General features: G+C 43.1%; 1 protein-coding gene across 3 annotated transcripts in view; it reads right to left on the bottom strand.

Moving 5' to 3' along the window:
• The window catches only part of B4GALT6 (beta-1,4-galactosyltransferase 6), a 64,338-nt gene extending 52,832 nt beyond the window's left edge, over positions 1-11,506 (bottom strand). For 2 of the 3 annotated variants that reach the window (XM_007974366.3, XM_037982422.2), the window contains exon 1: positions 10,863-11,506. In XM_007974366.3, the coding sequence (XP_007972557.1) occupies positions 10,863-10,977 (115 nt within the window). In that variant the 5' untranslated portion in view covers positions 10,978-11,506. The remainder of the gene's footprint in view (positions 1-10,862) is intronic. The other variant, XM_007974364.3, reaches the window with a different exon arrangement.
• Between the last annotated feature and the right edge of the window lie 760 nt (positions 11,507-12,266).

The raw sequence follows: 12,266 nt of genomic DNA, 5'->3' as shown, positions 1-12,266 counted from the left end.
CCTGCTAACACCTTAATTTCAGACTTCTGGCCTCCATAATTTTGAGAAAATAAACGTGGTGTTTTAAGCCGACATGTGGTAATGTGTTACGGCAGCCCTAGGAAAATAACACACCACCCCATGACAGGTACAACTTTGTCCATTAGAAGATGAGAAAACAAACTCAAAAGAAAGTTAACACAGGTAGAATTAACAACTCAGGATTCAAGCACAAGCCTGAGTGACTCTGATGGGAAGGGATTTGGAAGAAACCTTGGTTCAAGGCCACAGAGGAGAGGGAGAGACAAGGAAAAAGAAATCTTCATTGTAAAAAGTTATAAGGGAAGTGAACATATGAGAGATTAACCAGATTTCCTTTAATACAAAGAGGAGGAGAAAGCCAGAAGGGATCCTTAAAAGTTACAGAAGAGAAAATGATTTCCTGTATTATCTACAGAACACAGGAAATAATATAGACAAAAGTAAAAATCTGAATGCACCACTCAATATTAACTACAGATATGTGAATCAGGTATCTCTTTCTAAGAATTTCTAAGAATTTATGATAATCTTCTAAATATCTGTTTCTGACGCTGAAAAATTTTCTTCTTTCCACATCTAGCCTCTTGTTCAATAAATCCCCAAGAATTACTCATCCCTGTGGGTAAAGGAAAAATATGTTATGTTCAATAACTATGGTGTAAACCCCAAGGTTAGGCCAGACTATACATGAAATACTATTCATACTACAGCTAGGACTAAGGAAGACAGGTACTACTTAGATTAAAAACAAAAAAATAACAAACATCAAGGATGTGCCAGGCTTTTTTAAAAAAAAAAAAATTCTTTTATGTCAAAGTACTATTTGTCTGACCATGGTAACAATAATTTAAAACCAGGTATGGACTCAAGGAAATCTGCAGTGCAAATTATTACTAACATATAACATCCTTACCTCTACTTTTCAAGTTATGAGCTGACAAAGTCTGCAAGAATTCTGTGTTCAGAGCCCCACTTTATCAAACAACAAATACAATGATCACATATGGGAGATCTATTTCAGATCTTAGCTAACAACTCAAGCTTTGCAGATTTTGCAGATGCAAACCCATAAAAACTGACAAGAAATCTTTGTAACAAGTGTCTTTAGGTGTCTTTACAACTTCCACTCTGCAGTTTAACAATCTTAAGTTATTTCTGGAGATTCTTTGTGTTGGAATACTGATCAAGGTTAAACATTTTTTAATAAAAACTGACTTTTCCAATGATCTTACTAAAAATGTTCAGGATGGAAACATGTTTATCCACGTGTTTATTGAGTGCCTACCGTTTACCAAGCAATGCCAAAAGTTAAGGGGCCATTTGGCTTCCTCTGTAAAGAACCAAGATCCTGCAAAGGCACAAACTGTCCAAAACGTCAGAAGGACTTTTGCAACAACCAGATCATCAGTTCAGCCTACTTTAACCCTAGCTGATAATTCAAAAAGTAGACTCTGAACCTAGTGATATGAAAACACTATCTAACAAAAGATAACTATCAGCCCTGTCATTTGCTAACGCACCGTATAATTCACTTAAAATAACTATATAGCTTTTTTAAAGCATGACAGGAACCCTAAGAGTTATGAACCACACTGCGGAAAGTGGAATCAGGAGGAAATTAGGAAATCAGGGAAGGAAGAATGCAGGCAATTAAACAGATCTTAAAAATCTAATCAGGAAACTCACTTAATGACATTACAGACTAAAAGACCAAGCCATAAATAAGCAGGCCCAGGAAACATTATAAAATTGTTGAAAATTAGTGATGTCAGAGTATATAAGTGTAGAATATATAAGAAGTCTATCAAAATGAAGTAAAATGTGAACTATTTGAATATGTTTTATAATCATCTTCAATTTACTTGTGTTTTCACAATTAAAATACCTTTCAGAATTCCAACTTAGTATTCATGAAAGGAAAATGAGCCTAAAACGAGAATCAGAGAAGGGAACTGGTAGGAAATGAATTTCAAAGACTTTCAAAGCATATTTTCAAATCAGTAAACAAGGCACCTTTTAATTCTCTACCTTTGGTCTCTTGATTCAAATGAAAATAATGTCCAATTTATCTTCCTATGAGTCAAACTGAAAATTGCACTATAATTAGAAGTCATAATTTCTGAGCAATTAACTTAATTATCAGGAAGGCAATATACATAACAAGATTTCAGTAAAATCATATTAACATTTGCCTCAAATATATAAAAACAGGCCATAGTATTCAATCAAGATATCATGTTATAGTAACAAACTTCAGATAGCTACTTAAATATACTACTGTAAAGATATTATAAAAATGACTTTTCTAGCCAAATGCTAGGAAACGTTTTGAAATTACTTCCACTGAACAACCTATAATGCTATACAGTTTAATAAGTTTTACTGCTCTTAAGTGAATTACAATGTCTCTTTCTAATAATTAAAAACACTAAACAAATTTAGGATAACCCAGGACCCAATCACCTAGTCACTGCAGACTCATAAAGGAACACATGATCCTGGCAGGCATAAATAATGTATCTGTCCATTTCTCTTCTGAAGGAAAAGTTTCTTCACGATGATAGCCATCTCTATTGCCAGTAAAACATGATGTTATAAACAAGTTAATTAGGTTTTCAACAGGTAAGATTCGTTCTATGAAATACCATATCGGCCGGGTGTAGTGGCTCAGGCCTGTAATCCCAGCACTCTGGGAGGCCGAGGCGGGCAGATCACGAGGTCAGGAGTTCGAGACCATCCTGACTAACTCGGTGAAACCCCATCTCTACTAAAAATACAAAAACTTAGCCGGGAGTGGTGGCGGGCGCCTGTAGTCCCAGCTACTTGGGAGGCTGAGGCAGGAGAATGGCGTGAACCCGGGAGGCAGAGCTTGCCATGAGCTGAGATCAAGCCACTGCACTCAGGCCTGGGGCAACAGAGCAAAACTCGTCTTCAAAAAATATATATATATATCAAATGATGTAAGTAATCAATTTAGAAAAGTAGGAAGCACTATTTTTTCCCCACCATTTGGGGTATTTTTCAGAAATATCGTTCCCAGTGTGCAGAATCATCTGGATATATGTTAAAAATGAATCAGATTCAGAATCTTCAAGACCTGGGAAATAAACTTATTAAAGCGTATCACCTTAAATAAGCCTCAAGCACATTCATACTTGAAAACTATTTCTTGTAGTAATTCTCTAAACATAACATTTGTAACAAGTAAAACAGTAGACCCTCCCTTCCAAATCAGTTTAACTTATATTAAATGTATCTTCTTTTTTTTTTTTTTTGAGACGGAGTCTAGCTCTGTCGCCCAGGCTGGAGTGCAGTGGCGAGATCTCAGCTCACTGCAAGCTCCGCCTCCCGCGTTTACACCATTCTCCTGCCTCAGCCTCCCGAGTAGCTGGGACTACAGAAGCCCGCCGCCTCGCCTGGCTAGTTTTTTGTATTTTTTAGTAGAGACGGGGTTTCACCGTGTTAGCCAGGATGGTCTCGATCTCCTGACCTCGTGATCCGCCCGTCTCAGCCTCCCAAAGTGCTGGGATTACAGGCTTGAGCCACTGCGCCCAGCCTTAAATGTATCTTCTTTTACAAAGCTTTTGAATATACCACAATTCATTTGGACATAGGAGTATCTGCTTCAGCCTTAATGAATATATAACACAACAATTTGGTGAAGCCAAAGACTTTCACTAATTCAAGTAATCAAACATAAAAACAAAGATGCAAGCAAAAAGTCATACTACATTTCTGGAGGAAAAAAAAAATTAAAAATTAAGATTTGAAATTACCAAGTATATTTTCCTAAACATTTTGCTGTGCTACACAGCCAAAAATATAATTACTGACATAAACATCCTTTAAGCTAGCTCTCTTATTTCAACTGAAGAGGGGTATTGCTGTATCTTAAACCAAACTCAGCTAAATTCTGCTAAGACCCAAAATAATTACGTCCACAGGCAGTCTGACCATGAAACACAGCAAATCAAACTGGCCCAATACAGGATGTAAATGCTCAAGAAAAACAGAATCAGGGTGCTACCTGAAAGTCTCCAGTGGGCCCAAGATATAAGGTAAAAATATCTCATTATAACTGGAGTAAATGCCTAATTTTCCAAAGGCATGTTAAAGGCATTATGGGTATCCTCAGAAAACCTACTCTCAATCTTCACTTGAATCGATCTTCAACTTGAATCACTATATTACTTGTATATTATTCTCTTTGTTATTATCCTGATAAAAGGCAGAATTTGAATGAAAACGCCTTTTAAATATTAAATCGCCGTGTCCTCCAGGAATTAAGAAAAGGCAAAACAGATTCAGAGGGACAAGGGGGAAAGGAGAAAAGAGAAAGGCAAAGAGGTGGGGACAACCTGCTCTGCTTAGGCTGGCAAACCGCAGACTCAGGCAGTTGTGACAAAAGCCAGCTTAGTCCAAGGCGGCCAAGAAAATGCACTAGAAAAAGAATGTTGCAAACACACAGGCCTGAGGAACTCCCAAGGGCGACCTAGGAAACCCAAGCTCTAGAAAAATCACTCCTCCCACACGTCTCACCTCAGCCTCCCCTTCCACCTTCACATTTCTACCTAAGACAAACATGAAAGGCAGGCTTGAAAGGGAAAAGGAGTCACAAAAGACAATGTGGGCGGGAGGCAGGTGGAGGAGCAGGTCTGCCCTTTTGCAGGGTAAGTCAGGGTGCTGCAGAGTCTAAGCACACAGTATAAACACAGCACTGAGCACCAGTGCTTAAGGGAATCCTAGAGGTCTGTACAGTCTCCCAAACAAAGCACCCTCTCCAGAGTAATCACAGCCTTAAGAGGCGGTCATCTACCCTCACCTGATATGTGTAAGGAAAGGAGCACTCATAAGGCCACTTATTTCACTGATTGCAGGTTGGTTAAAAGGCTGGTCTTTTTTCTGTCTCTCTTTTCAATAAGCCTCAACTCTGTCTCATTGTAATTACCCTCACTGCTTAGGCTATCCAAAAAATTTCATCACTTGTCTATACAGTATTCCTTCAAACTGAAGAAGAGTGAGCTTGTATTTCCCCAAAATCTTCCATTTTCCAGGACAAAAATGATCAGTTCCTTCAACTAGGGCACAGTAGAATGAGTCAGGAATCCTAAGGTGTACACTTCAGCTCTTCCAACAATGATGTGTGACACTTCAGGCAAGTGGCCATCTTCCAGAGCCTGTCCTTCCTTCTCTCATTTCACAAACAAGGCTAGCCTTACTGGCAAGGGGGCAGGGGTGTGGCAGGGAAGACGTGGATCTCCAAATATGGACAAGGCGGTGGGCTATCTTTGGGATTTTACTCCTGGGGCTTCTCTGCCCATAGCTCTGGCTCCAGAAACCAATGCTTCCGTGCCCAAGTTTCCCCTGGCCTTGGGCCCTTGGAGAGAGGGGCAAACGCAAGGGTTCTGAGGGTGAGAGGAAAAGCACAGCTAGAACCATCAGAGATGAGGCCCAGAAGAACAAGTGCCCTGAGAAGCCCTGCAGGACAACCTGTGAGAAACAGGCTTTCCACAGGATGGGTTAGCAAATTAACTATGTACCACATTGCCTCAAAAGGAAAATGCATTCTATTCTCAAGCAAATTACAAATAGTGTTTGGAATACCTATTACATACAGACACTACAAACCTAGGTTAGAAGTTTCTCTTCTAAAAGTAATCACAGACATGGCTATTTTTATCTCTAATAAACATTAAAGGCAGTACTGATAAGCACTGCTGCAGAAAAAAACACATCACTGCCTTACTCTGCCACATTGTTTAACAGACCTACCAAATGTATTTAGAAAAGAAAGGCTAAGGTGGAAAATAGCAGTTAGCATTGCCAGATTTTAATGAATCAAGTTTCCGTTCAATATTGCCTAATTTCCCACAAGGCCGTGAGATTTGGATTAATTTACACTAAAGAGATATAGCTGAGTTACATATGCTACTCAGGAATGGCAATCTGACTGTGCAAACAATCTCTAAGAAGGCCAACTCATCTCTTGAGTGTGAAGTGGACCCACTGACTCTTGTAACAAAGCCAGGGAGTGAGAAGGAGGGTAGCAAATCTCATTGGATACTCTGAAAATATACTTGGTCTTCCTCTGTATTCCAATTTAACCCCTGTGATTCCATGTTCCAGAGGAAGTAACACAGTGAGTCACTTCCAGTTGCAGAAGTGAGTTTTATTACTCAGGCGTGTTGGAGGATAAATAGATAAATACCATTCACCTACATGAGGAAGACAACCGAATCTCTCTCCTGGGCTGCAAGCCCTTACTTCCACCTGCCTACCTAATAATTCTTCCTGGATATCACACAGGGATCCCAACTCCATTTCTCTAAAATCAAAATAGCTCCCCAAAGACGTGCCTTTCTATACTCCCTACTAATAGCTACCTGAATGTCTAAGCTAGAATCCAAGCCTCATCTTAAACCTGTTCCTGTTTCTTCAAACCCACTATTCCCATCCATTCAATTCTGCCCTGATGAACTACCAACCTCAATGGTTCTAATCTTCTATTGTCCATTTCCCCCTATAACCCACCTTCATGCTAGAAGGGTCACTCTAAAACAATGGACTGCATCGTTTTCAAAACTTGTCACATTTCCTGCTACTCACAAGACAAAAAAAGCATGGGATATGTGGCCAGTAAGGGAGGCCCAGAGAAAAGACATGCCCAGTACCATGGCCCAAATCTGAACTCCTGAAATGGGTCATGCAGATCAGAGCACTGGGTGAATAAAACTGAAAGACCTTTGAAACAAAGCAGACTATAACAGCTCCAAAGAACACAGCCAGGCCCACTTGCCAGGGCCAGGAGGCTAAAGGGCTATAACAAAGCTGCAGGGTAACTAGCTACCTTCTGTGCTAGCCCAGGAAGAACCCCAGCCAAAATGCCAGAGGGACTCTGAGCAAAGGACCTAAGATACCTCCCCTACAACACACATGCTTGCACACAGACCCCACACTTTGACTACCCGTCGCCATCACCTCCACCATTCCCAGCAGGGCACACACCCCAGGGAGGCCCAAATAACAAAGCACTCAGCCAGATAATTCCTCTAAGGGTCCAGATAAGTCAGACCAAAGTGGCCCCACCAGATTTCACCTCTACCCAGAGAGTAAAACAGCCCATCAGTGTGTCCAGGAAAGGTCAGGGCTTCTGGTGAGTCAAACGGACAGTGAAATCCCCACTCCCAGGGAAGTTATGTAATCTCCTCCCATTATATTGCCCCACTGATTAGAGGCACTATCCACGTTTTTGTAATCACAGATAGCTTTGATAAAGTTGTATGAACAAAGACCAATCTCTCTCTGCCAGGAATTTTAAAGATCTCATGCATCTGAACACCAGGGCTGGGCACGGGAGCCCTAGAGACCTTTCATAACCCGGCCCATGTGCCACTCCAAGCCCTAAGCAGTAGCTGGATGGAGCTACTCCCATCTTCTAGAAGCTTTGCTCATGCTGTTCCCTCTGACTAGGATCCCTTTGCTCAGTCCAGATAAATCCTATCCATCCCATTTCAACCACTTTCTCCTCTGGAAATCCTTAACCAGCCCTCACTCCCCACCACATGCCTTCCAATGATTTACTACAGCCGTTTTATGGGGCTCATCCCATTGTACTTCAGGGAAGAAACTAAGTCTTAGTCATCTGTCTTCCATACCTCAAACAATGTCCAGCCTCTCTTGGGTGCACCACTCCTATTGTTGAATGAACTTACAAGTCAGCTCATCTTTGATATGACAGCAAGAAAATGACTATGTTATATTGGAAGTTATATTAATAAAGGTTTCCTATTAAATGCAATTCTATTCTCAATCCAGCCAAGTCAAAACCTTGGAGAGAAACTGCACTCATCTTTGCAGTCATGCACAAAGGTAGACACAGAGTAAGAAATAATTTATGGCTCTGGCCTCTACTGGGTGGACTAGAGCAATTTGTCCATGGACTTCCTATGGTGTGGTGATGGGGCAGGTGTCTGCCATCCAGTTTCCCTGAGTAGTAAGGTTTATAATGTAAAGACAATCCCTGTGTTTCCTGTATGCATTAGACACTTCAAGAAAAATGTTTCCTTGAAAATAATGAGCTTTGAGTTCCACGGAACTCACTGCAGTTGACAACCCAAATAGTCCAGAAATGCTGAGGAACATATGAAAACACTGGAAACTAAACAGATTATGCCGTTTACAACTGTGATGTATCTGCTCACAATGGCAAAGAGGAGGAGCTAAAATGACAGAAGATCTACCTGGGAAGAAGGCCCATGACATACACAGGGCTCAGGACAGAAAAGAAGTAGGGAAATAGAATTAAAGTCTACCAAACAGGTTGATATGGTAGGATTAATAGTAATTTCTTAACAGAGGAGATCTGAAACGTTTATTTAGGGCACATAAAAAGTACTCATACAACACATATTTTAGTCATAAACACATTTTGCCCCAAGATGTAATTCAGGCTAAAATATGAATTGTTTTCTTGAAGTTATTATTTCAAGAAAAATCTACATACATCGAATAAAAACTAGTTATAAGAACCTAATTACTTCTGGATATGTCTCATAAATAAGAAATCTGAAGCAGTTGCACAACTGATTGATTGCTGCAGTATGAATTCAACAAGCCACATTTTTCATGGAACATCATTTTTCCTTGAAAGAACAACTGAAAAACTATGGTTATTTAAACTTGTGTATCTGACCTACATTTTCTCGAAAATGAGCAAAGTGAGCCGGACACTTCAAGAAAAACTGACAGTATTTGTTACCAATGATAAAATTCAAACTTTCAAGCAAAAATTTGAATTTTGGAAAACTGCTTCCCAATACTTAAAGATACAAAAGATTAAAAAGGAGGCTTCTTTTGGCTAAATGGTACAGGGTTTTGGAAACAGATTCAGCTTGACAAGTTCACAGCATTTTATAAGTTTTTGGTTTACACTCTTCTAACTGGTTTTAATAACTTATTATCATTTATAAGACCTACAAAAACAGAGTAGATTAAGCCATGTCAATCTAACTGCCTACAAGACATCTGCCAAAATTTTTACATTATATCAGTGACCGTTCTATGGCAAACATTAAGCATTCAAATAAGAAAAATGTATTAGTATTTCACACAAATTGAATTAAGAACCTACAAATAATATGCTGATGCACTAACTTTAAAAAAAAAGGGATGACTAGAATTCTGATTTCCTTTGGTTAGCTTTTTGAGTAATATAACTAACATGTTACTCATAATACTAAGAAAGTGGGAAAATTGTTATGTAAGTGTGAAAAAAACTTTTTCTCCAAACTCTTTCAAAGTTAAATCCCTATAAAATAACATACCCCAAAGATGTCCGAACTTTTGAAGAGTTACATGAGAAAGTAAAAATTGCTATAGAATGAAGAGTTAATTTATAAGACTCCAAAAGGGCAAAAAATAAAGCAAGCCCTTGTTGAATATCTAGATAATATCAAATCCACTAAGCTACCACTGTCATTTGTACTATAGGCTTCAAGGGGTAGGTTTTTGTGAGGTTTTTTTTTGTTTTTTTCTGGCCTAAAGGAAAACTGCAATAATGTTAAAATATTCTTCAAACTTTACCCTAAAACTTCTATTTTGGGATATATCATTTCACAATCCACTTCTTCTCAAACATCATCATCTGGGTTTATACATCTCACTGAATCCAAAAATGTATTAAAGGAAAAGTCTCATAGTAATTTTAAGAAATGAAGCAGTCTGGGTGAGGTTTCCATCTTCCTTCCCGGCTGCAATTCATTACAATAATTTACTACACTCAAGACAATACCCTGATCATTCCATCTCAAAATTCTGCAGGTGTTTTCACTCTGTAAGGGGCATTTTATTTTTAGATAACTCGGAACAAACAGCACTGGCTCAAACGACCATAGTGTGTAAGGAGAAATGAGAGAAGATGGTCACTGTTACTAAGTAATTGAACATTAAATACATAATAGCCAGGAGAAACTCAGAAAAGTTTTGGAAATATGACCTATTTTAATATGCATGTGAAGTTCCTATTTTTCATTCACTATAATTAACGTCGCATTGGCTCCTTTTCAACAAAAGGGGGACAAGGAATTAGGATATGTAATACAGTTAATTCAAGTAGTTTTACAAAAGTGTATTTTGCACCAAAGGCCAAAAAACGATAAACAGGTTAACATTTTAAACTACAAGTTCCCTTAGATAATGGTTATTTTAATCACTATTTTCTCAGAAGTCATCCTAACAGGTAGCAAAGGCAACCTACCCTTGAAAATCCGACTCAAGCAGACTAAAATAAAGGAGCATTGTTTTTACAGACAACTCATCGCCTTAAAATTCCCCAAGTATGGCACAAATGTCCAGTGACCCCATTCTAAAAAAGCGACCTAGGACCCTAGAATACACACATCGTTGGACTCAATCACATTCCCTGCTGTTGGCTCCTCCATAATTTTACAACCAGTTCTTATACCCGAGAGTGTTTGAATAAAACTATGATTAAGCACTGAGTTTAGGCTTAAAGACTTAACATTAAATGGATAAAGCTGTCATGAACACTCAAGAACGCGACTAGGGCATCCCGGGCCATCACACTAATTTTGCTATGTCTATTTAATGCAATCTCTTACTTTATTAACAAACACGCATCAACAAAATGCATGAATTAACAAAACTCACATACCAAAGCCATGCCCTGAAGCAGTTTGACACTTCTGAAATAGTATTTAAAACAAAACGCTTTTCTGCGGGCCCCTGTTCAAACAGCCTCCAAATCCCAGAAGTAACATCCTTAACAGCCTGCGCTGGCTGTGGTGTGACCTGGGGAAGCGAGGGTGTGTCTCGGTGCTTACCGATGCCCGGGGCCACATAGATGAAGTACAGACAGGACGAAGAGAGGGAGAAGAAGAAGATGAAGGCGAGGAGGGAGCGATTGGAAACCCGCATCATCCGCCTGAGCACAGACATCTTCCTCTTCCCGGCCAGCAGCCCAGGCTGCGCTCTCACGCTGGACTCGGGGCCACTGTCCAGGCCCTAAACTTCCATAAATGTGCTGAGAACCCCGAGACTGCAGCGGGGTCCGTGCAGGGAGGCTCTGGGGAGAGGGCCCGAGCGGAAAGGAGGAAATGGGAGGGAACGGACGGAATGAATGGGGGGCCAGAGAGTCGGGGGAGGGGAGGCGCAGAGGCCGAGGGGGAAGAGGTGGAGGAGGGAGAAGGGACGGGAGCTGGGGGCCTGGGGACGGCAGGACCCTAGGAGGCCGGGGAAAGGCAAGGAGGCGCGTTTTTTCCGCCTGACAGCGGCGGGAGGAGGAGCTGCAGGTGGGGAGAGGCGCAGGCTGCGCCCCTGCGTAGAGGGACAGCGAACTGCAGCACGCCCGGCACCGCTACCCGCGCCCGGCGGAGTCCCGCCGCGAAGCTCCGCGCTCAGGGTCCGCGCCGCCCGCGTCCGCTCGGCAGGCCTGCACCGCCTCCTGCTCCGCCTTCTGCTCCGGGCTGCGGCGTCTCGTGCCTGCGCGGGGCTAGCGTGGGCGCCGGGGCCGCGACCAGCGCGCGCGACGCGCGGGGGCCCGCGGGGGCCCTGGGGGCCGAGGAGCTGGGCGCTCGCCTCCACCGAGCCTCCTCCTCATGCCGCGCCGGGCCCCGGCGCCCCGCGGCCGCCGCGGGAGCTGAGCACAGGCCAGGGCGGCGTCCCGGCCAGCGACGAACGCGCTCCGACTCCGGCCGCCGCCAGCTGCCTGCCTGGCCGCAAGGGCGGCAGCGGCATTACCGTCGCGCGCCCGGGGTGAGGCGCCCCCGCCGGGCCCGCGGACACCAAGCGAAGAGCGACCGGGCGACGCGAGCTGCGGGCAGAGCCGGGGAGCCCGAAGAACAGGAGGCCGAGCGCCGTCGGAGCCGCGTCTGGTTGGAGAAAGAGGCGGACGTGAAAGGGCGGGGGAGCCGCGGAGGAAAACCGGGACCGGCGGGCGCGCCCGGAGACCCCCGCGGGCTCCGCGGGCTCGCTCGGAACTCGGCAGGCGGCGCTGCGCCGGGCCCCGAGGAAACCTGGAGGCCGCCGCCCTCCCCGCGCCCGAAACACCGCGCGTCCTGATAGGTCCGCGCCGAGCAGCCCCCTCGCGCCGGCCGCACCGGGCCCCCGCCGCCGCCTGCGTCACCGCCGATCCCGCCCCGGGGACCTGGCGGTGGCAGCACTGCTGAGGACTAAGGGTCGCGTTGCGAGCCCCGGATACATTCTACCCTGGGGGTACATAATGAAGG

Source organism: Chlorocebus sabaeus, chromosome 18 (genome assembly GCF_047675955.1).
Source record: "Chlorocebus sabaeus isolate Y175 chromosome 18, mChlSab1.0.hap1, whole genome shotgun sequence".
Classification (NCBI taxonomy): Eukaryota; Metazoa; Chordata; class Mammalia; order Primates; family Cercopithecidae; genus Chlorocebus; species Chlorocebus sabaeus.
The sequence above is the reverse complement of the archived record's forward strand: the minus strand, read 5'-3'. Positions and strand labels throughout refer to the sequence as shown.